The sequence below is a fragment of the Dendrobates tinctorius genome, unplaced genomic scaffold (assembly GCF_039654945.1).
Source record: "Dendrobates tinctorius isolate UK_male_01 unplaced genomic scaffold, ASM3965494v1 ptg000018l, whole genome shotgun sequence".
In the NCBI taxonomy this organism is placed as follows: Eukaryota; Metazoa; Chordata; class Amphibia; order Anura; family Dendrobatidae; genus Dendrobates; species Dendrobates tinctorius.
This window is the reverse complement of record NW_027361686.1, coordinates 14,451,215-14,476,255: the sequence shown is the minus strand read 5'-3', so window position 1 is coordinate 14,476,255 and position 25,041 is coordinate 14,451,215. Positions and strand designations below refer to the sequence as shown.

Below are 25,041 nucleotides of genomic sequence, written 5' to 3'. Positions count from 1 at the left end.
AAACGCGTATATCTGCACAGAGATTGAAACTTCAGAGACTGGGAGTTCTGTGGAAACTGTTTGGGTAAGAATACAAGGACAGAACAATGGAAAGGACACCATTGTAGGCATTTACTACAGGCCGCCTGTGCAAGCTGAAGATATGGATGAACTCTTTATGCATCAAATGGCCAAGTTCTCCAAAAAATATGACATAGTTGTCATGGGAGATTTCAACTATCCAGACATTTGTTGGGAATCTCTCTCAGGCAAATCTAACAGGTCAAGGAAATTCTTATCCTCTCTTGCTGACAACTTTATCTTCCAAAAGGTAGGGGAAGAAAGCAAGGGGAACTGCTACCTTGGATCTAATCCTTATAAACAGGGAGGAAATGGTTGAGGAGGTAAAAGTGGCTGGGACCCTAGGAGGTAGCGACCATGCTATTTTAGAATTTTGGATAACTAGAGGCGGAAGACCTGTGAAGACTCAGACGTCAAGGTTAGATTTCAGAAAGGCAGATTTTAAGGGATTCAGAAAGAGAATTGGAGGGATCCAATGGCTGGATATCCTTAAAGACAAAAATGTCCAGGAAGGATGGGAAATCTTGAAAAATGAAATTCTCAAAGCACAATTGTTAACAATTCCAAAAAGAGGGAAGAATAGGAAGCATTTAAGGAAACCAGGATGGATGAACACAGAACTTAAGCACATGCTAAAAAGGAAGAAAAAAATGTTAATAAAATGGAAAGAGGGAGGCATATCTAAAGAAGAATATAATGCTGTCTGCAGAACCTGCAGGGCACAAATCAGATTATCTAAAGCTGAAAACGAATTGAGGCTTGCAAGAGATGTCAAAAGCAATAATAAAGGATTTTGGGGATATGTCAAAAGTAAAAGAAAAGTCAAAGATGCTATAGGATTTTTACAGGATGAAAATGATGAAATGGTAAGACAGGATGTTGAGAAGGCTGAACTTTTTAAATTCCTATTTTGCATCTGTTTTCTCTCAGAAAGGAAATGTAACATCAACTGTTATTCACTGTCCTATTAAGGGAATAGAAGAATCCAGGATATCTATAAACAGAAAGATAGTGAGGAAACACTTAGCTAACCTAAATGAATTCAAGTCTCCAGGTCCAGATGAATTACACCCCAGAGTACTGAAGGAGATAGCAGAAGAAATTTTTGAACCCCTCTCCATAATCTTTGAAAATTCCTGGAGAACAGGAGAAGTGCCAGAAGACTGGAGAAGAGCAAATGTTGTTCCTATCTTCAAAAAGGGGAAGAAGGTGGACCCAGGCAACTATAGGCCGGTGAGTCTGACTTCTATACCAGGAAAGATCTTTGAACAAATTATTAAACAACATGTATGTCAATACCTGGATAAGAATGAAGTGATTAAACAGAGTCAGCATGGGTTTGTAACTAATAAGTCATGTCAGACTAACTTAATTTCCTTCTATGACGGTATCACTGATTGGGTGGATCAAGGAAATGCTGTAGATATAGTATATCTTGACTTCAGCAAAGCATTTGACAAAGTCTCTCATACAATCCTTATTGAAAAAATGACTAAGTCTGGAATGGACAAGGCAACTGTTAGGTGGATTCATAACTGGCTTAGTGATCGGACCCAAAGAGTGGTCGTAAATGGCTGCACATCCAGTTGGAAGAATGTCTCAAGTGGGGTACCACAGGGCTCTGTCCTGGGCCCTGTATTGTTCAACATCTTTATCAACGATTTAGATGAAGGAATTGAGGGTAAACTGATTAAATTTGCTGATGACACAAAGCTAGAAGGGATAGCTAATACTAGAGAAGAGAGAGAGAGGATTCAAAAAGATTTAAATAAACTGGAGAAGTGGGCAGCAACTAACAGAATGGTTTTTAACAGGGAGAAATGCAAAGTACTACATCTGGGCAATAAAAATGAAAATAGCATATATAGAATGGGAGGAATAGGGCTAAGTGACAGCACATGTGAAAAAGACTTGGGTATACTAATAGATCACAGACTGAATGAGTCAACAGTGTGATGCAGCAGCAAAAAAGGCAAATGCAATTCTAGGATGTATTAACAGAAGCATACAGTCTAGATCACGTGAAGTCATTATTTCCCTCTACTCCTCTTTGGTCAGACCTCATCTGGAATATTGTGTCCAGTTTTGGGCACCACATTTTAAAAAAGACATCAACAAACTGGAGCAAGTTCAGAAAAGAGCGACCAGAATGGTGACCAGTCTGCAAACCCTGTCTTATGAGGAAAGGTTGCAGGATTTGGGAATGTTTAGTTTGCAAAAGAGAAGACTGAGAGGAGACTTAATAGCTGTCTACAAATATCTAAAGGGCTGTCACATTGTAGAAGGATCAACTTTATTCTCATTTGCACAAGGAAAGACTAGAAGCAATGGGATGAAATTGAATGGGAGGAGACACAGATTAGATATTAGAAAAAACTTTTTGACAGTTAGTGATCAATGCGTGGAACAGGCTGTCACGAGAAGTGGTGAGTTCTCCTTCAATGGAAATCTTCAAACAAAGGCTGGACAGACATCTGACTGGGATGATTTAGCGAATCCTGCTTTGAGCAGGGGGTTGGACCAGATGGCCCAGGAGGTCCCTTCCAACTCTACGATTCTATAAAAACCGGATGTTATACTGTGGCTCCACGGAGCATCAGATATTTTTTTTTTTTTTTATGATCCTAAAGACTTGAATAGGTGAGTCTCATTCGCCTTGGTCAGTGAAAATGCTTGTGTGCACTGTCCCATTGAGTAACATTGGTCTAAGTGCTGTCTGATTTTCTCATGGATAGCAGATCGTAACTATGGCTGTGTGAACGAGTCCTTATCAGGAGCTCATAGCAACTGTCTAACAATTGTAGGCCCCAAAATAATCCCCCTCTTGTTTTTCCAGAACAGAATGAATGGTGTCACCAGCTGCGCCCATCTGCCCCTTTTACTAGGATGTATTGTACAGCATTTAAGATCTGCAATAATTCTACTTTTTGAGCACTTTGTAATGCAAATTTATGCACCATGCCAAGTTTAAGAAGTCTTTTAGAGGGAATTGCTCACTGGGATTTGAAGCCTCATCTGAGAAGCAGCATGATATAGGGGCATAGATCCTGATTCCTGCTATGTCACTTACTGGGCTGCTTGCTGCAGTTTAGATAAAATCTGTTTTCTCTGCAGCAGATCTATCAGTTCCCGGAAAGGAAATGAAACTTGGGGTGATAATAGGGCTTACCAATGGAGGGCTAGTTGTGGATTGCCTTCGTAAAGGCAGGAGTCATTGGGGTACCAGAGCCATAAGTTTTAGCCTAAAAATGGGATGAGAGGCCCGCAATATTGCTCTCTGGTGGCGTGTATGGACAGATTTTGGTATATTCTAACCCAATTTGAATGAAGGTTTTTTTTATTTGCACTGTTAATATTTTTATCTGCTTAGTATTAACCCCTTAGTAACAGCCAATTTTGTCCTTAATGACCAGGCCAATTTTTACAATTCTGACCACTATCACTCTATAAGGTGGTAACTCTGGAACGCTTCAACGGATCCCACTGATTCTGAGACTTTTTTTCGGGACATATTGTACTTCATGTCAGTGGTAAAATTTCTTCGATATGACTTGCGTTTATTTATGAAAAAAATGGAAATTTGGCAAAAATTTCAAAATTTTCAAACTTTTTTTGTGCCCTTAAATCAGAGAAATATGTCACACAAAATACTTAATAAATAACATTTCCCACATGTCTCCTTTTCATCAGCACAATTTTGTAAACATTTTTTTTTTGTTAGGACACTATAAGGGTTAAAAGTTGACCAGCAATTTCTCATTTTTACAATAAAATTTTCAAAATCATTTTTTTAGGGACCACATCATATTTGTAGTGAGTTTTTAGGGGGGGGTCAATATGACTGAAAATACCGCATAGTGACACCATTCTAAAAACTGCACCCCTCAAGGTGTTCAAAACCACATTCAAGAAGTTTATTAACCCTTCAGGTGCTTTACGAGAACTAAAGCAATGTGGAAGGAAAAAATGAACATTTACTTTTTTCACAAAAAATTTACTTTGGAACCAGACTTTTATTTTCACAAGGGTAACAAGAGAAAATGGACCACAAAATTTGTTGTGCAATTTCTCATGAGTACGCCGACACCCCATATGTGGGGAAAAGCCACTGCTTGGGTGCACGGCAGGGCTCAGAAGGAAGAGCGCACAGTTTGACTTTTTGAACGCAAAATTGGCTGGATTAAAGGCAGGCGCCATGTCGCGTTTGGAGACCCCTGATGTACCTAAACAGTGGAAATCCCCCCCCCCCCCCCAATTCTATCTAACTCCAACCCTAACCCCAACACAACCGTAAACCCAACGGTGAATTTGTTGAATAACGGTGATTGCAACACTGGGGTTAGTAAAAACCAACCTGAATCATGTTCTTCAGGGTCTCAGGCTGGTTTCAGACTTGCGTTTTTTAGCGCTGCACCTCATACGTATGCGCATTGCTCCCCTATCTTTAACATAGTGGGGGCATGGTATAGCGCTTGTACACGTGCGCTGCATTTTTTCCAGGTGTGCGCCCAGGTGCGCCAGACACGTTGCATTTTTCTGTGCACCCACTTGCTGCCAAAAAACGCATGCGCATGTAATGCGCAAAAAAAAATTGGTCTATGGGATCGTACGCGTGTGCTAGTACATGCGCACGCATGCATTTTTAGAGTTAACATGACGACAAACTGGTTAAATCGCATGCGCAAAAAAACAGCAAACGCATGCAAAACGCTTAATGCGTTTTTTTGCATGCATTTGGAATGCACACGAGGCGCAGCGCAAAAAGCGCTAGTGTGAAACCAGCCTCAGCTACCCCCCGGTAGCCGAGACCCCGGAGATTTTCCGACACTGGGGGTGCTATACCCTTATTTCTCAGCGCCATTAAAAAGGATCGCTGAGGAATAAGTACCTTTAACTGCCGTCGTTAAAAGGCGTGTAGGTGGTCGTTAAGGGGTTAAGTTATATTTTAAATTCTCACGATTGTGTTGTACTTCCCAATAAAGCAGCATTCATCCTTCCACATGACTTTATTTTCAGGCTCTCTTGAAGGAAACCTGGCAGGTCACCCATGCCCTCCAAACCACCACCATGTGTACACTCCTATATTAATACCCTGCCTAACCAGCCGTTCCCACAAAGGTGCCATAACATGGTGAGTGGGATGAGTAATATTGGAAACGCCCCATCGGCCAGCCTGAAGCATATTATACTAAAAACAGAATTTACCAATAGTTTTTTCACACCCTTTAATGAGTTATACAGTAGGCAGGGCTTGTTAGGGATGTACACGTTCTGGCTGTTTGGAGGACATGGGTGACCTGCCAGATTCCTTTTAGGATTAATGTATGGGATGATTGACATTCTTCCCTATTGTGTTTGCTTTTAGGAGGGTGGTTGCAGTGTGCCGGTGGCAGTGTGCACATTTATCCAGGATTCGCAGGTAATGGATCTCCATGTTTTCATGGTTCTTTGTGCTTTATTCATTGCATACGTTCTCATTCTGCTGTGTTTCTTTAGCTGTATCTTACTGGCGCTGTTTACAGCCTGGACGGATCCGACTGTCTGAAGGAGACGATGCAGAGAACTGTTCTGTTCCCGGATGAGGTAAGACAGGAGCCCAACCTGTAGCCTAATAACAGAGCTGGCTCCAGGTTTTCATGGACCCCTTTAACACATAGAAATATAGGTATAGTACAATGCCAAAGATTTCACTTACTACTTACATTACATGAGTGATATCAATAGCTCAGAAACCGGACATTATAGTCCTCCATGTAGTATTATGGGCACCACATAGCGCTATAGAAAAATAAAGATTATTATTACTAACATATTCCGCAGCGCTTTATAGTTTACCATCGCTGTCCCCGATGGGGCTCACAATCTAAATTCCCTATCAGTATGTGTTTGGAGTGTGGGAGGAAACCAAAGAACCTGGAGGAAACCCACACAAACACGGGGAGAACATACAAACTCCTTGCCGATGTCCTTGGTGGGATTTGAACTCAGGACTCCAGCGCTGCAAGTCTGCAGTGCTAACCACTGAGCCACCATGCTGCCACATAGTGCTCCATACAGAATAATGAGTTCCATATATTGCTCCGTACAGAATAGTTAGCCTCAACTAATGCTCCATATAATGAGCCTCATATATTGCTTCATGCAGAATAATGAATCTCGGTCCTTTTTTAGAAAGGCAAAGTCACTTCAATACTGAACTCAACATATTCCACAAGAAGGTATATCATGTGGGAAAAAAAGTGAAAATAAGAGAAAATATTGATTGTTAAAAAATGATTCTTTATTAAATATTAAAAAGAGAACTTAAAAAGACAGGGCAAAAGGCCTCCAAAAAAAGGGGGGATAGGCTGCGGCAAAACAGTATACAATAATAACCCTGTAGATTTAAATATAAATACAAAAATGATTCTTGCATGCAAAAGTAATAATAATTCCTGCCAGAGTCAGTGCACCATAGTAGATGACAATGAACAAATTGCTTATTACTACTAGGTTTTGCAAAAAAGGCAATATTGCATGTTGCCCGTGTGGCTGTGGAAAAAGTAGATGTAAATATAAAGAGGTATTGATATGCAAATTAATCACTGCAGGGTTCAACATGCCTCAGTAGACAAAAGCCATTGTTTGTTACTGCTGAGTATCTGCAAAGGAAACAGTATTGCACATTGCCTATGTGACTATTAGCGTCCTGTGTGTGCTAAAGGGTTAATGAGTGAAGTGTGCCAGGGAGCTGCACAGAGTATAATAGAAATAAAGTGCCTGGTATAAACCGGGGACTGGTTGTTAGTACCTGAGTTAGAAGAATGTGCCGGATTTGGTGCAGTGTCCACCGGTAACAGCTGAGGGAATGCCGCAGGAGTCTCCCCCGCCCGACGAGCGCCGTTTCACTATGTAGCTTCTTCCAGGGGCGTGGAGATAAGGAGGTGTCAGCCGGGTATTTGTAGTGAGGTGCGAGAAGCCGGGGAGGAGTGTGGAGGAACTTCCATTGGTCTGTTGTAGCGCACGTCAGAAAGTCCCGCCTCCTTTTGCTAAGGGGACTTCCGCAGTTGCGCTCTGTGGCACGCAGGTGAAATACACAGCGTGTCACTGTTAAGAGCACTTCCAGTGGTCACTAGGAGGATAAGGGCTAACGTGTGCGCATTAGACACTTGGAAATGTGAACATGGACAGGACTGGGTGTGGTGGAGAAACCGCAAGAAAAAAAAGTGATTGAATGGGAGCAGGGGATGTATGAAGCGAGGGCTGTGTATGAGTGTAAAATGGGGGAAAGAAACAAAGTGAACGTGAAAAGCATGTTGGGGATGGGGCATACATAAAAGGAGGACGTGTTGCTGCACAGTGGTTTAAAGGGCAAGTAATGAATAATCAATTGCCAGCATAATAAATGAGAGGGAGAGTGGATGCATATCACGAGGTGCATAAACACAAGGCAATGATGAACATATAAGTATGCAGGGTGTAGTGAAAAAAGGGGGAATGTATATGAATACAGAATTGTGTGTATCCAATACACTGAAAAAGGGGTGCATGGATAACAGTATTATATGGCCTACAGTATTATACAAAAAACAAGCACACAAACTACTTGACACCCCCTCGATATTGTGAACTTCCGTATAATCCTCTTTCAAAATATCAAGCTGAACTCCTTTCTGTTGTTGAAAAAGCTTTTGAATCAGGTATTATACCCAAAAACATGGTTGACTATACGTAATCTTCGTCCAAAATTACCGACACTGTACTTATTTCCCAAATTACATAAAGACCCGGTGGACCCTCCTGAAAGACCCATCATATCTGGAAATGGTAGCCTCTGTGACGCAACTTTAAGAAACACTAAAAGATCAGCTTTGCAGGTTGGAGCCTTGTCATGGACCATTTTCTTCAACTTCCACCAAAGATTTTCAATTGGATTGATATCCTGACTATTTGCAGGCCATGACATTGACCTTGTGTCTTTTTTCAAGGAATATTTGCACAGTTTTTGCTCTATGGCAGGATGCATTATCATCTTGAAAAATGATTTCATCATCCCCAACCATCCTTTCAATTGACGGGATAAGAAAAGTGTCCAAAATAGGGATTTTTGTGTACTCACCGTAAAATCCTTTTCTCCGAGCCAATCATTGGGGGACACAGATACAGTGGGTGTTATGCTGCTGCCGCTAGGAGGACACTAAGTAAACTAGAAAAAAAAGTTAGCTCCTCCCCTGCAGTATACACCCTTTCGCTGGCTGGGATTTCTCCAGTTCGGTGAAAAAAGCAGTAGGAGCATAAACAGTCAACAATAACCATAACTAAGTCAAAGCCTAAGAATGCTACAGTGAGCCAATAGGCTAAACAGGGTGGGTGCTGTGTCCCCCAATGATTGGCTCTGAGAAAAGGATTTTACGGTGAGTACACAAAAATCCCTATTTCTCCTACGCCTCATTGGGGGACACAGACAGTGGGATGTCCTAAAGCAGTCCCTGGGTGGGGAGCATACATCTGCTAATACCCCATGTACCACTGAGGTACTGCCGATTGCCAGCTGCGTCTGCCGAGAACTGCATCCGCAGAGGCCTGAGAATGAATTAGGCAATGTTTGTAAAGGTAAGCAGGCTGGACCAAGTCGCAGCCTTGTGAACAGGCCTGAGAATGAATTTGGTAATGTTTTGTAAAAAGTATGCAGACTGGACCAAGTCGCAGCCTTGCAGACCTGTTCTGTCGAGGCTTGATGCCAAATGGCCGAAGAGGCGCCCACTGACCGGGTAGAGTGCGCCTTAATCCTCGCTGGGACAGGCGCATTCCTGACACAGTAGGATTCATGAATCGCCAAGCGAATCCACTTGGCTAGCGTGCTTTTGACGCGGCTAGACCCTTCCTATGCCCCTCTGGAAGCATGAACAGGGCATCTGACTTAAGGAAGGGAACTGTCCGCGAGATATACTGTCTCAGCACCCTAACCACATCCAGGGTGTGGAGTGCCTTCTGAATGCGATGGACTGGTGCCGGACAGAAAAGGAAGGCAAAACAATTTCCTCTTCGAGATGGAAATGGAAAGAGGAGATGACCTTGGGCAGGAAGGACGGGAAGTCCTGAGAACTACCTTTTCCTGATGAAAATTCAGGAACGGAGAATGGCAGGACAGGGCTGCCAATTCCGAAACTCGCTTGATTGACGTAATTGCCAGTAGAAGACCACCTTCCAAGTGAGGACGGACAGTGACACATCCTGTGGCGGTTCAAAAGGAGCCTCCTGTAAGGCCCCAAGAACCAGGTTAAGGACCCATGATCCCAATAGCCTTCTATAAGGAGGCGCCACATGGGAAACTCCCAGAATGAATGTCTTGACCTGAAGTTTGATGGCAATTATGCGTTGGAAAAGTATTGACAAGGCCGAAATTTGGCCCTTGAGCGAGCTGCTAAGCGCGAAGCTTGATTTTAATTCAGACAGAATTCCAATATGTCCGGAATGAAAAACCACCAGAGGTGATCGACCATGATCCTTGCACCGCGAAAAGGTTTTGCCAGGTGCGGTGATAGATGCGCATGGACATAGGCTTCCTAGCACTAATCATGGTGGAATCACGTCGTGAAAGAACTGAGCCTGTGGTAAAAACCAGGATTCAACGGCCACGCCGTCAAAGAAAGGACCCCGGAGTTCTGGTGGAAACTTGGGCCCTGCGAAAGTAGATCCATGCGATCTGGAAGTCGCCAGGAGACGTCGGCGACCAGTTGTATTAGTTCTGCATACCATGCTCGGCACGGCCAATCTGGCACGACTGGGATCACTTGTACTCCCTCCGCTCTGATCTTCTTGATGACCCTCGGAAGCAAGGAAAGAGGGGGGGAAGATGTACGGGAACCAGTGCCATGGCAGAACTAGGGCGTCCGCTCCGATGGCGCATGGATCGTGCAATGTTACTCTCGAGGCCATGAGATCCACATCCGGAGTCCCTCAACAATGACAAATCTGCTGAAAGACTTCTGGATGAAGAGACCACTCTCCCGAGGCGATGCTTTGGCGACTGAGAAAATCTGCTGTCCAATTTTCTACTCTGCCCAATGAAGGATGTGAGTCACTTCGTGCATGGCCATCCTGCTACGGATACCTTCCTGGCGGTTAATATACGCTACAGCCGTGGCGTTGTTGGATTGGATCTTGATGGGGTGATCTGCGAGGAGATGGTGGAAACTCCGTAGAGCTAATCTGATCGCTTGTATTTCCAAAATGTTGATGGGGAGACGTGACTCTCGGGTCGACGAGCGACCCTTGTGCCATGTGAGACAAAAGACTGCACCCCAGTCAAGAAGATTTGCGTCGGTGGTTACTACCAACCATTTTACTGGGAGAAAAGATTTCCCGTGATTCAGGGAGGACCTCAGTGTCCACCACCTGAGGGCTTGCCTGACCCGCAGGGACAGAAGGATCCGACAATCAAGGGAGAACGGGTTCTTGTTCCAAGCTAACAGCAACGCATGTTGTAAGGAACAGAGGTGGAACTGCATCCATCGCTGCCACCATCTTTCCGAGAACTCCCATGCTGAAATGGAGTGAAAAACCGGTGGATAAAGAGTCCGCGCTGCCTGTAGTAAGGCTTGGGGCCTTTCTGGAGGGAGAATGACCATCTCGCAGGAAGTGTCCAAAATCATTCCTAAAAAGGACATCTGCTGAGCCAGTTTTGGGAAAGACTTTTCAAAATTTATGTTCCAGCCCAGGCGAGAAAGTGTATTACTGTTATGTCCATGGATTCCTCGCAGGCTGGAAGGGACGCCCTTGATGAGCAGGTCATCCAGATACGGTAACACCGCCACTCCCTGCGAGTGGAGAATGGCCATGACCTTAGTAAAGACCCTGGGGACGTTGGCAAGTCCGACGGGCAAGGCAACGAACTGGAAGCGTTGCTAGTGAATTGCAAAAAAACGCAGGAACTGCTGGTGAGGCGGGCAGATCCGGAATGTGAAAGTAAGCGTCCTTGAAGTCGATGGATGCTAGGAACTTTTCCTTTTTCCATGGAAGTGACAACTGACCGGAGGGATTCCATTCGGAGTAGCCGTACTTTGACAAACTGATTTAACAGTTTGGGATCCAGAATGAGTCGGATCATCCCGTCCTTTTGGGAACCACAAGAAGAGGTTTGAATAAAAACCCATGAACCTCTCGTGATGAGGGCCCGGAATGATGACTCCGTCCCTTATCAGAGCCTGAACAGCCCGAAGGAAGGCTCTTTTCTTTTCCTTGGGGGGGATGGAAAAAACTGAGTTGGAGGGGAGAAAATTCTATCTTGTATCCGGAGAACACCAGCTACCTGATCCACTTGTCGTGGGCAACTGTGAGGCAAGTGTGGCTGAAGGAAAGTAGGCGGCCGCCAACTTTGTCGGTGTCTATCGGAAAGCACAACAAGTCATTGGGTAGATCTATGAGATCTGGCTCCCCAAAATCCAGAAGCCCTAGACCTGGCTTTCCAAGAGTGGTTAGGTCTGTATTCGACCTGGGAGCCTTTGTCTCGTCGCGGGGACCGGCCTGATCTCGAAGAGAAGGTAGAGGACCAACCAAAATTGTTGCGAGAAGATCGAAGACGCGTCTGCTGTTGGTTGTGAAACGGCTGAACAGCCCTTGTGTTGAGGAAGGAATTTACTTTTCCCTCCGGTAGTATCAGAAAAGAGCTGGTCCAGTTTCTCTCCAAAAGGATGAACCGTTTGAAAGGGGAGAAAAGACAATTCTCTTTTAGATGTGACATCCGCCCGCCAGCCGCAGAGCCATAGGGCTCCTGTAATGGAGGTCGCATTAGCGGCAGTTTGAGCCGCGTAGTTGGCGGCATCACTAGAAGCGTCTACTAAGTCCGCTGTGTGAATTATCTGCCTGGCGACAGTGGAAGAAGAATGGTGCCCTGGAAGGAAGTAATTAAAGCTTCTGCCCAAGCGGCCATTGCCTTAGAGACCCAAATTGCCGCGAAAGAAGGCAAGATAGTCAATTTGACAATCGAAGGGGTTTCTGACTGAGGAACCCTCAGAAACAGGAGCGTTTTAGAAGCAAGATGCGATACAGGAGGGTCCACCAGAGGGGACTGTAACCAATCCTTCATTAGGTCTGTATCAATAGGGTATTTAGTCTGAGTACACTGTTGTCCTGAGAACCATTTATGTGGCTGGTCCCTATGTTTCTGGATAGCTGGTAAACAACCTACGCACACGCTTGGTCTTTAAATGAGATAGCGTGTGCTGGAGCGGGAATATTTTCCTCCTCCAACTTCAGAATCCTGTTGACTGAATCTATAAGAGAATCAAGCGACTCCTGATCAGATGTGGGATTCTGAGGGGCTGACGAGTCAGATTCAGAGTCGTGCTCGCTGTGAACCTCAGAAAAAGGTGAGCGAGAGACAGGCGCCGATGCTGAGGCGCGAACGTGACTGGACGCGTCATGGATCAGCTTTCCAGAGACCTGACCATCCCTTGAACGACGATGGCCCCTACTGGTGGTTCTGACTTGAGTCCTCCCGGAGGGAGTATATAGCCTGGGTCAAAGACCACCGACCGTGAGAGGGACGTGGCCCCTTCATGGGTACTAAGTGCAGGAGGCCCGTCAGCGGCGAGGTGTTGGAGTGCAGGTCGGTGCGCAGGCCGGGTCACAGTCCGTGTATAACAGATTAGTCTGTCCACTGGGTAATGCAGACTTGCAAATGGAACACGGTATAAAAACGCAGTGTGCTTAATAACCGCCTGTTTTGCCTCCTTAGATTGAGGCATAGCGCTCCTGAAAGGGTTAATGGCGGTCTGTCTGCAGCTTCAGAGAATGTGCCGGGAAAGGGTTAAGCTTTAATCGGAGGGCATATGCAGCTTACCCACGGTCCTGTGCTGTGTCCCCCGGGAGGAATAGCGGTGGTCCTGTAATGTCACCCGGTATCCGGCTGTCCAGAGCAGGCCTAGCGCTCCTGAAGGGGTTAACGGCCGCTGATGGAAAAGGACATGGCCCCCAAGATTAGAATTGCGCGTCTCGTATTAGGCGCCAAGAGGAGGGGGCGGCGACATTAGCGCGGGCGGCGCTAGTCAAATTGCGGCCTAGTAGTCCAAAAAAGCCGGGGCCTAAATTTTTGGTCTACCCGTGGTAGGCGTCGAGGGCGGAGCCATTCAAATTGCGGCCTAGTAGGCCGGATAAGCCGGGGGCTAAATTTCTGGCCTACCTGAGCGCCGAGAGGGGCCGCCGGTGCACCGCCGCTGACGCCAAGTCAGCCCTTCTCCCGGGGCAAGGACCCGACCCTATACCTCGACTCCTGAGCTCAGGCAGGTCGTGCTCCGCGTTCTTCCAGCTGCAGGGTCTCATCCTCCGGGCAATGCAGCAGAGCTGGAGGAGGTCTTAAAGGGGTACTGCTCAATCGATCCACCCTGTGGTAGGGGGATGGAGAGCTGTGGGGCTGATTCAGGGCATCGGAAAGCGCTGCTCAAGTCCTTCTCCATGCACTCCTGTGCTTCGTTCCTTTTGCGCTAGCCCTAGTATCCGTGAAGTACCGTAAGGGAACCATCGTCAGAGGAATCGGCCCCATTCGTCGCAGGAAAGTGTGCGTGAAGGGTTACTCCATATGCTTGCCTGTTGTTGGTTCGGGGGAGAGCGGGCCGTAGAAAGGAACCGTCGCCCCCCTTCACTCCGTTAATTCAAAAATAAAAATTTACAGAAAATTCAAAAATAAAATACAGTGGGGTCTGAAACCAGAACCAAGTGCCTCCTACAGACAATAAGCAAAGAACTGGGGAAATCCCAGCCAGCGAGAGGGTGTAAACTGCAGGGGAGGAGCGAACTTTTTTTCTGGTTTACTTAGTGTCCTCCTAGTGGCAGCAGCATAACACCCACCGTCTGTGTCCCCCAATGAGGCGTAGGAGAAATATCAATATAAACTTATGCATTTATTGAAGATGTAATGACAGCCATCTCCCCAGTGCCTTTACCTGACATGCAGCCCCATATCATCAATGACTGTGGAAATTTGCATGTTCTCTTCAGGCAGTCATCTTTATAAATCTCATTGGAACGGCACCAAACAAAAGTTCCAGCATCATCACCTTGCCCAATGCAGTTTCGCAATTCATCACTGAATGTGACTTTCATCCAGTCGTCCACAGTCCACGATTGCTTTTCCTTAGCCCATTATAGCCTTGTTTTTTCTGTTTAGATGTTAATAATGGCTTTTGATTAGCTTTTCTGTATGTAAATCCCATTTCCTTTAGGCGGTTTCATACAGTTTGGTCACAGACTTCAACTCCAGTTTCCTCCCATTTGTTCCTCATTTGTTTTGTTGTACATTTCCTGATTTGGAGACCTATTCCTTTAAGTTTCCGGTCTTGATACTTTGTCTTCCTTGGTGTACCAGTATGTTTGCCTTTAACAACCTTCCAATTTTGTTTGTATTTGGTCCAGATTTTAGACACAGCTGACTGTGAACAACCAGCATCTTTTGCAACATTGAGTGATGATTTACCCTCTTTTAAGAGTTTGATAATCCTCTCCTTTGTTTCAATTGACATCTCTCGTGTTGGAGCCATGATTCATGTCAGTCCACCTGGTGCAACAGCTCTCCAAGGTGTGCTCACTCCTTTTTAGATGCAGACTAATGAGCAGATCTAATTTGATGCAGGTTTTAGTTTTGGGAATGAAAATTTACAGGGTGATGCCATAATTTTTTCCTCAGACTTGAGTGCTTCCATAATTTTCCCCCTATACTTTAAAAAATTAACCATTACTACCACATTTTTTGTTCTTGTTTTCTTTTAGTGTTTCTTAAAGCCAGAAAGTTGCCATTTGAAATGACTTTAGTTTTGTGCCATGTCTGTGATCTGCTTTTTTTTTTTTTATTCTACAAAATTAAACAACTGAATGAACATCCTCCAAGGCCGGTGATTCCATAATTTTTGCCAAATTGACATATCTGAGCAAAATTTTGGTTGACACTTTCTTTTGTGAAATTCCTGCTGAATACTAGCTAATGCTGAGCAATTTTCTTTCTTTTTTTCCCTCCCATATAGGATGTTGATGGACCAAATGATGATAGTCAGCATGTAGGAATCACAGCACTTGGTGTACCACGTAAGGCCTTGGCATCTGCAGAGTATTTAGGAACAGAACTAGCAGACTTACTACTGAGCAAAGGTGCTAAAGAGATCCTGACCGTGGCCCGACAGCTGAATGATGCCAGATAATGCTCACCACAGTACTAATGGTTCTGTAGGGACAGAGTTCAATCACACTTTCTATTTTCTAGGTAGCACGGTTTAGAGAATTACATGATCTTCTGAGGTTCTCCAGACAGTGCAGCCTACACAATAGGAGGCGTAGCAGTAAGCTAACACATTACTGAACCCGGCCGTCAGACAGCATTCACTTGTAGAACACAGATGAACATGACCAGTATTAATGTGTGGCTATGATGTGGGACTCTGTCACTTTCTGAATGTGATCAGTTATTAGCCTGTAAAATGAAGAAGCTGCTACCCGTTACACGGCTGGAGACGCTTACATTGTGCCATATTGCTGGCTGCAGCATATTTCTATGTGAACGGAATGACTGAGGGTTCAGCAACCTATGCAGAAGAAACTACATGTATACCATCTGGCCTTGCTCAAAACACCTAATAAAACTTTTATCCCAGTTCTATGGTAATGTGAATAGATGAACATAAACATAGAGGCTGTCAAACTCTACTATCATTAAAAGGAAATCTGTCCCCCATTTATTGTATACTCAGGGCAGTATGAAGTGATGACACCCCCCATTTCAGAGGTGCTGTGCCTGTCACTGAGCGGCGGCCTGAGTAGATTGATATACAGACTCAGTATAACCTGTGAACACTGATTTTCGATCTGGTGACTGACAGCCTTCTTGGTGTACATACAGACAGCTGTCAGTCACTGCTGGGACTGCACACTGGACTGAAAGCTCAGTTCTTTCCTCGCAGTGCAGAGTTGGGAATAGGAATCCATGAAATATTCCCGATATGTCGGCTTCTACTGCCTCCAACTGCAGCTTCACTGTTTTTCTTAATACTATGCATAGAGAGAAAAAAAGCAATCAATTAGCAGCAGGAGGGTAAAGCCCCCTTTACATTTAGCGATGCACCAGCGATCCCAACCACGATATGACCCGGTCAGGATCGCTGGTGCATCGCTAAGTGGTCGCTAGTGTGGCAGATCTCACAGCGATGCAGCAGCGGTCGTTACTTAGGCCTGTTTCACACATCCGTTTTTCCCCCATCAGTCAAAATCTGCCGTTTTGCAAAAAAACGGATCTGCCATTTTTCTTGGCGGATCCGTTTTTTCCCCCATTGACTTGTATTAACGGCGGATCTTGACAGATGGTCATCCGTTTGATCCGTTTTTTTTATGGATCCGCCAAGATTTTGCCGTCCGCTGAGTGGATAGGATGGACAATGAAGCGTTTTTTTTTTCCCCGGCCGGATCCGCATTTTCTATTGCGCATGCCTGGGAGAAATGCCTGTGTCGGAAATTTAACCCTAAACTCAGTTCTGGCGTCTGAAAAAAAATTCTCTCTCCTCCCCGGGCAGCAGTTCCTTTAAAATTCTTCTGTCACCAGATCTGTTAAAACAACGGTCCGGTGGCAAACATTGTGGTCAGTACAGGAACGGATCCGTTGTCCACCATTTTAGCGGATTTTACCTGACAGAAAAAACTGATGTGTGAAACAGGCCTTACCTTTCAGACACGGCACCGATCCTGCGTCGCTCGTCAGCGCCAGAAGAAAGCAGCCGACGAGAAATGGACGTGGACGATCTCGCGCGATCAGCGATAGCCAGCGGGGAGCTGGTCGGAGGCAAGTATCACATGTGGCAATATCGCTGCTGCGTCACAAAATCGGTGACGCTTTAGCGATATCGCTATGTGTAAAGCCCCCTTAAGAGAACTAATGAATGAACGGAGTAATAAAATGATTGCTTGTTCCTAAATACAAGACGCTGTGCCCATTGTGGTGCCTCACTACTGCAGCATACACAGGGTGTTGGGACGCATCACAGCTAGCCATCATACAGTGAATTTTATTGACACAGCCACAGAGAGAGATTTCCTACTTGGAAAATATGCATTAGTTTGCCCCACATCTATTGTACTCATTGGTTTCCTGTCAGTGTAGTGAATATTCAGCCATACTCCAGAGCCACTATCCTTTGCGTTACTATCCTCGTCCAAGGAACAATTATCTCTACCTGGTTCTCCTTGGGGCTTGTGCACATAAATTGTATCTTTGGTCTGAGTGCAATCTGACAAAACATGGGATCACACCCAGGTCAAGGTTTTATAAACCCACCCCCCCAGACACCATCAGACTGCAGTCAGACGACATCTGAGTGCAATCCCATTTCTACAGACTGACAGGATAGAGTAGATACATTTTTTTCCCCCATCTTTTCCTCATCAGAGAGAATTGGATCGGAGTGTGGTTTGATAATCAGTCCAGTTCTCTGTGATGAGAGAAGATACTGCACACATCTGTATTACAGCTCCTAGCTGTACAGAGAGGTAATAGGGCACATACAAGCCTGAGGTCCTACTGTACCCCTATTGTTCCATATGAAGCGGTACCCTTTCATTCATTTTTTTTTCCCCAATGTAGATTTTTTTTTGGCAGATAGTTGTGAAGCTGTCCCTGGACACCAGAGTATGGAGATGATCTCCCAAGAATTGGTCAATTTTCAGAAAGTTTAGTAACCTTTTATGTACAAAGTCCACACTGGTTTGGGGCCTGTATACTTTGTTTTTAAATCGGCGTGAATAAATAAGTGACTGACAAAACCCAGTTGTGCTGTTCCTTCACTATGTGTAAGAGGACGGTCAGAAGGATGAGACGTCACACCTTTAGGGACACGTTCAGTATTTTAGATCGGTATCTGTAAGCCTAAACCAGGAGCGGGACAATCAGAGGAAAGGTATAATAAACGTCACCACTTCTGTATTATCACCCACTCCTGGTTTTGGCTTCCAAATACTGAAAGTGTGAATGTGGCCTTAAACTGATTAGGTAACATGTACAAACAGTATCTCTAGCACCATCAGCGCTGGATCCTTTCACCACTTCCATTTCTGGTATTCAAGCATAGATCCCAGGAGAGCCAAATCTCCTTACATATATTACCAGTTATCAGCTTGATCTCGATGGTGACTTGATGGATGAACGATCTGTAGGAAGATGGGTCCACCAGGGTCTTCTCCATAATCATATTGATAGCATGGCAATAGCTATTACCTTTATAAAATATTTTACTTAGAAGGGACTAGATCTTAGGAATTTCACTCATAAAAATATCACATTTACATAAAGGGTGAAGTGAAATAAAAGGTCAAGTTAATTAAAAATATAAATTTTATATAGTGTATAATGTTAAATATTTAACATTTAAAATGATAATCCTGCTTTAGTTCCTTCAAAACAAATAATCTGTAACTGGTACCCAGTGCAGGTACAGCAAAACTGCTAGTGCATCGATGTAAAGATGGATCCTTTGGTGACGGTCACATCAGATCCTGGGGATGGCCTGAGAGCAGCAGCGAGGAGAGTAATGTACAGTCCGAGGTGGAGGTCACACATCATAGAAAAGTCTAACCAACTGGTACCGGATTAAGAAGGCACAACAGCTTCCCAGAACCTGCAAGGCAACAAACATGCTGTGACCACTGCTTTCTATATACTGCAAGAGTCTTACATTGGTCTCTGTAATACGGTGAGGGGTACAGGTCACATCTCAGGCATAGGATTATTGTATTACAGCTGTGATCTAGCCCTACTGACAATCTTAAGATGTGCTGAGACATCACAATCTGTGTCTTGTCATGTGTTGCCACATAGCCATTGTCCTAAAGGGAACTGAGCAGGATCCCTTTAAGCATATACTAGGGAAAGTGTAAAAGCAAAGAACATATAAGAGATTACACTACTCTTGCTGGCCCCGATTCGTCATTGCCCTTGTGAGGGTTTTCTTTTTCTGTGCCCAATTTATTCTATTTGCACCTTTTTTTGTCTATTTTATGTGTGTACATATGATATTTGTGGGTGGAGTTTAGCGATTGTTTTCCTTCAAATAATCAATTGCAAATTTTGTGAAAAGATGCAAAGTATGGCACAAGTTTACTCCATTCCTCCCCTAACAGATGTAGAGTGTGGCAGTATTTAGGAAAAATTGTGCCATGAAATGTTCAGCTTTGACAAAAAATTCAAACCAAGAAAAAAAGACATATTTTAGGCTGGTTTCACACTGCGCAAAAAAACCCCATGCGGTTTTTCCCCCTATACTTTAACATGGGTGCGCATACATATGCGCACGCGTTTTTTTGCAGTGGGCGCACGAAATGCATCCTGTTGCATTTTTTGTGCGTCCGACTAGCCAAAAAAAATGCATGCGCACGCAATGCGTTTTTTTTTTTTTACAGCAAAACACCCATTTAAGGCTACTTTCACACATCCGGTGTGTGGGGTCCGGCGGCAAAAAGCCGGGCCGCCGGATCCGGCCTGCAGCCGTGACACCGGATGTGTGTGCGGCGTCTGATACGGCTCGGACGTGATTTAAAGGAGCCGCAGCAGGAGGTGGACAGACAGCCGCTGAGAGAGACAGCTGCTGAAAGGGGGGAGAGGGGAGGGGAGGGGAGAGGGGAGGGGAGAGGAGAGGGGGTTGGAGAGAGAGAGAGAGAGAGACATGTGGGGTTAACACTCAGTGTCCGGGCGAGAGAATCTCTCTCTCTTGCCGGGCACTTGTGGGGTTAACCCCACAGAGATCTCTCTCTCTCACCCAGACACACTGAGTGTTAACCCCACAAGTGCCCGGCGAGAGAGATCTCTCACAAGTGTCTGGGTGACAGAGAGATCTCTCTCTCACCGGGCACTTGTGGGGTTAACATTCACAGAGTCCGGGCATGCGCTGTGGAAAAAGCCGGTCCGGCGCTGAGAAAAAACGTTGCAGAGAACGTTTTTTCCAGACGCCGGACCGGCTGTTTTTGCCGGATCTGGCAAAAACCGGATACGCCGCATAGGCATCAGGCGCGATGCGGCGATAATGAAAGTCTATGGGGAAAAAACCGGATCCGGTGGCAACAGGCGCCGGATCCGGTTTTTACACTTTTCGCCGCATCGCGCCTGATGCACAAAAACTGATGTGTGAAAGTAGCCAAAGTCTATGGGTGCGCATACGAGCGCACTGTAATGCGCATGTATGCGCAAAAAAATGCATGCGTTTTTCATGCGTTTGTGTGCGCAAAAAACACGCAGCAAAAAAACGCAAGTGTGAAAGTAGCCTTACTACGTGTCAAGTTTATGAATCCTTTGCTCCATTTTAAGTAATTTGTCACCAAAAAATGGCAACTAAGACAAAAAAGGAAAAGGGACTCCACTCCCCCTGCAAATAATCAGTTGGGATCTTAAGGCACCATCACACACAGCGAGATCACTGATTTGGTGACGCCACAGCGCTCGAACGTCCTGGGCCGTTTTTTGATCGTTGGTCTCCCATTGGCCAGCACGCATCATTGCGTGTGGCAGCGGGAGAGCAGCGATGCTGGTTTCCAATGTACACAGCGGGTATCTAAGAGCCCCGCGGCTCTTAGTTACCAGCTGTTTACATTGGAAACCAGCTTGCTCGCTGGTGAGTCTATGTGACAGGTCACACTATGTCCCAGCGATCCCATCCATGTGGGATCGTTGGTGGGATCGCTGGGACATCGTTATGTGTAACGGTACCCTTATGTTTACAATATAGATTAGACTAAAGGCCCGTCACACACAGCAAGATCGCTGATTTTGTGACGCATCAGCGATCTCGCTGTGTGTGGCAGGCATCAGCGACCAGCCTCCCCGCCGGGTATGGTGCGCTTAGTTACCCGATATTTACCTTGCATACTAGCGTCCTCGCTGGTCCTGATCGCTGGTGAGATCTGCGTGTTTGACAGCTCACCAGCGATCATGTAGCAATGCACCAGCGATCCTGACCAGGTCGTATCATTGTCGGGATCGCTGGTGCATCATTTGGTGTGACGGGACCCTAAGCCTCATCAGGTAGTAGACTAGGCAAAATAAACTAACACCAAGGCCTTCCAGCTCTGCTGCCACCTGTCCGGATGCAGAGATGGCCCCCTCTCAATGCTAGTGCGGAATCATCACGGACTTGAAAGTAGCAGAGTTCAAGTTCAGATCCGGCCGGTGAGCGAGCTCGGTGTTCTAGTTACCATTTGTTATTTTAGGAGGGGTGCGTATACATTTTCTTTCCTTTAGCGGTTTTCTTCTACTTTATACATAGTGATTTTCTCATTACATGGGGTTTCTCCTACTATAGCACGTGGAGATGCTATTTGTAATATAAAGCTGTAATATTTAGACAAGCATTTAGTTTTTAATTTCTCCACAAAAGAGAATTGTGAATGAGCAGTTGTGCATCTATGGCCCCTGGACGATTAGATGTTTTCTGGCATGTGATTACAGTTGAGTGAATTTGTTCGGATTCAGTCACCGAATCTAAATTTGCCATATTTATACCATATGGGTACCCGATTCATGCCAAATGTATGTTTGATCAGCGGTTCCAAACATATTCAGCAACTTCTACTCCCAGTGACTAATGACGTTCGGCTGTGTTTGATGAATATAGAAAAAAAGAATATTCGTATTTGGAACCGAATCCAAACAAACTCGCTCCACTCTACATGTGATCACTGAGGGTTTTGGGCTGTTCATTTCTGGTGATTGTGTGCGTACAGCCGGACGCGGCATGTACGACTGCAATTCTAAAACCTTTTACTTTAAGGCCAAGTTCAAATGAGCATCATCATTAATTAGCATCAGACTTGTGCACCCCACAGGAAAATCGGCACAATAGAATGGAGGGTGGCGAAAAGTTTCACCCCACATTGCCCCAACTGTCAAGTGATTGGCAGCTACATGCACTACTTCTTGAAGTGGCATTCATGGTCTATTTTTACATATGTATTATAGATCAGATGATGATTTTAAGTAGATTTCCCATTCACCCCCATGAAAGTACAATGAGGAGGTGGTCAGGTCTGCTAAAGGACTGAACATGACCATCCCCTGCAAGACATCTGCAGTACATGTATGCCGCTGCAGGACCTCTGCTCCTGCAAACTGCATTACCTCTACAGCGCCGCTACTTCGAGTCACCATGCGATGCACGTCGCCCCTGCGGGCTGAGGTCTACCACAACCCTCTCATGTTGGTGATCACTGTGACTGACTGATCATAATTCACCAGCCAATCACCGCGATTTAAAAAAAAAAAACAAAATCAATGTGATATGTGGTGATTGGCACGGTCTCAGACAGCATCAATCACAGCAGTCAAAATGGATGGGGTGATTGCAACATTGGCTGAACTATGGGTACTGACCTATTGGCACCAACAGATTTACTATAACAATCACCGCTCTGCACACCGGCTTTTTCTCAGACCTGGCGTGCAGAGCCGTAGTATAGATCCTCTGGGGTAACTGAAAGAAAAATCATTGGTGTCCAGTGGGATCCTGCTGTGTGCTTTTACTATGTGACCGATCTGTGATCACAGCAGCTGGTCCCCAATCACCGTTTCAGCTCCTGCTCCACAATTGCATTTTTTGGCACTTTTTTGATGCCTTTTACATGTGTGCCCTGCGAGCATACTAAAATTGTATTTTGCGCTAAGCATTTTTGCTCACATTTTAGAGCACTGTTTTTGCAACACTAAGGCTAGGTTCACATTTGTGTTCATCAGTGAAGCTCCGCCCACTGCCGCACCTCCTCCGGTCAGCTCCACCTACGTCTGCATGCAGCCTGTGTACCTATCTTTAACATTGGGTGCGCAGGCCATGCGGATGCGTCCGCATGCGTCGTTTTGACGATGGGGCGAACAAAACAAATTGCAACATGTTGCGTCCGATGCGGGTCGCCGCATCGTGAAAACGACGCATGTGGATGCATCTGCATACATCCGCACGGCCTGCATACCCAATGTTAAAGGTAGGTACGCAGGCCGCCCGCAGACATAGGCGGAGCTGACAGGAGGAGGTGCAGAAGTGGGCGGAGCTTCACAGAAGAACTATGCAGTCCTCTGCAGCTCTGATGAACGCAAATGTGAAGCCGACCTAACATGTTCACTTCCTGTTGCTGTAGCGATCTTATCAGTATGGTTAACTGCTTATCAAGGAACTTTCTTTATTTGCGGACGCGGCAGTCTTAAGTGACATCCAGTTTTGTTGTAGACAAAAAAGTTCGTAGTAGTAGCGTTATAGGCAGGGAGCGGTCACAGTGGAGAGGATGTTTTTCTTTTGCAGAAAAAAAAAGTTAAACAGAAGCTTTATACACAGTGCATTAGTGTACTGAGTTTACTTCTACTAATTTTCTTTTGTTTGTAAATGGTTCATTTTTAATATTAAATTTACTATAAAAAGTAGAGGGGGGGGGGGGGGGAAGGGACCCTTTACACAAGCCCCACACAACACAAGTGTAAAATCACCACTTAAACACACACACAGCCCCAGTGTTTTGAAGAACAGAATAAAAAATGGCCCATTTGTCAAGAAGACGCTGTCCCACATTCCTCTATTCCTCATGTAGTGAGGATGGCTCCTTAGCAAGGCGCCCTAAAACCAAGACAACACCTACAGCAATCAACTCCATATGGACTGCACCCCCAAAAATTATCAGCCTGTTATTCTGGGTTTCATCATCAGCTCAGGAATCCAATTTGATGGTACCGGCCTCATGGAAATGGACTTTTTAAAGTTCTTTTTCAGCAAGGATATAATAAACGTTATGGTGGCCCAGACAAACTTGTATGCCCATCAATTTTTCACCCAAGATCCCATGTCATCCTACACCAGATGAACCCCTGTAAATGTAGCAGAGATGATGACATTTTGGGGCATTATGCTCCATATGGGCAGAGTCAGAAAACCAGAGATTCAGCAATACTGGAGTACTGATATACTCTCCAGCACACTGGGTATTCCGTATGGTCATGACAAGGACACGATCTGAAGAAATGCAACATTTTTGCATTATAGTGATAATGTGCAGTGTCCTCCCCCGAGACGATCCAAACTTCTATTGATTTTTAAAAAAAATTCAGCCAGTAATTAAACATTTCAACAGAAAGTTTGCTGAGGCGTACAACCCCGAAAAGGTTATTGCTATAGATGAATCTCTTGTTTCATTTCAAAGTATGGCTAAAATTCTGACAATACCTTCCCAGTAAGAGGGACAGGCACGGGATTACAGTATACAAACTCAGAGAGTACCTTAGGGTACACCCACAGACTTATGGTCTACAAGGGGAAGGACACCCAGATAAACCGTGCCCGAAAGCCCCCCTCCCCCCAGTCCTTGGATTGAGTGGGAAAATTGTGTGGGAATTGCTGCACCCACTGGTGGATAAGGGTTATCACCTCTACATTGATAACTTTTACCCCAGCATCCCACTCTTCAAGACCCTCTTTGCCAGAGGTAAAACTGCTGCATTTGGTACCATGCAAAGAAATCAGCGAGGCCTCCCTAAGGCTGGTTTCACACTAGCGTTTAACGCAGCGCATTGTGCGCATACATGCGCATGCGTCCTGATCCCCCATCTTTAACATGGGGGCGCATGGTCTAGCGTTTGCACGCGTTCGTATGAGTTGTCATGCGCATGCGGTTTTTCTCCTACGCCTCATTGGGGGACACAGGCAGTGGGGTGGTATGCTGCTGCCACTAGGAGGACACTAAGCAATCAGAAAGAAAAAAAGTTAACTCCTCCCCTGCAGTATACACCCCGCAGCTGGATGAGAAATCTCCAGTTCTTGCTTAGTGTCTGTAGGAGGCACTTGGGTCTGTTTTCAGACCCCACCGTTTTTATTTTAACTTTGAATTTTTCTGTAAGTTTTTCTTTTTTAATTAACGGAGTGAAGGGGGCGACGGTTCCTTTCTACGGCCCGCTCTCCTCCGAACCAACAACAGGCAAGCACGTGGAGTAACCCTCCACGTACCTTTCCT

The 25,041-nt window shown here is 45.3% G+C and overlaps 2 protein-coding genes across 4 annotated transcripts in view; one reads left to right on the top strand and one right to left on the bottom strand.

Moving 5' to 3' along the window:
• The window catches only part of HMBS (hydroxymethylbilane synthase), a 35,834-nt gene extending 20,155 nt beyond the window's left edge, over positions 1 to 15,679 (top strand). For both annotated transcript variants that reach the window (XM_073566475.1, XM_073566476.1), the window contains 3 exons: positions 5,426 to 5,479; positions 5,557 to 5,643; positions 15,057 to 15,679. In XM_073566475.1, the coding sequence (XP_073422576.1) occupies positions 5,426 to 5,479; positions 5,557 to 5,643; positions 15,057 to 15,230 (315 nt within the window). In that variant the 3' untranslated portion in view covers positions 15,231 to 15,679. The remainder of the gene's footprint in view (positions 1 to 5,425; positions 5,480 to 5,556; positions 5,644 to 15,056) is intronic.
• Positions 15,680 to 18,385: 2,706 nt separating this feature from the next.
• DPAGT1 (dolichyl-phosphate N-acetylglucosaminephosphotransferase 1) overlaps positions 18,386 to 25,041 on the bottom strand; it is a 33,911-nt gene continuing 27,255 nt past the window's right edge. For both annotated transcript variants that reach the window (XR_012230533.1, XM_073566473.1), the window contains one exon: positions 18,386 to 18,686. Coding sequence is in view for 1 of the 2 variants with exons in the window: in XM_073566473.1 (XP_073422574.1) it covers positions 18,621 to 18,686 (66 nt within the window). In the remaining variant the exon portion in view is untranslated. The remainder of the gene's footprint in view (positions 18,687 to 25,041) is intronic.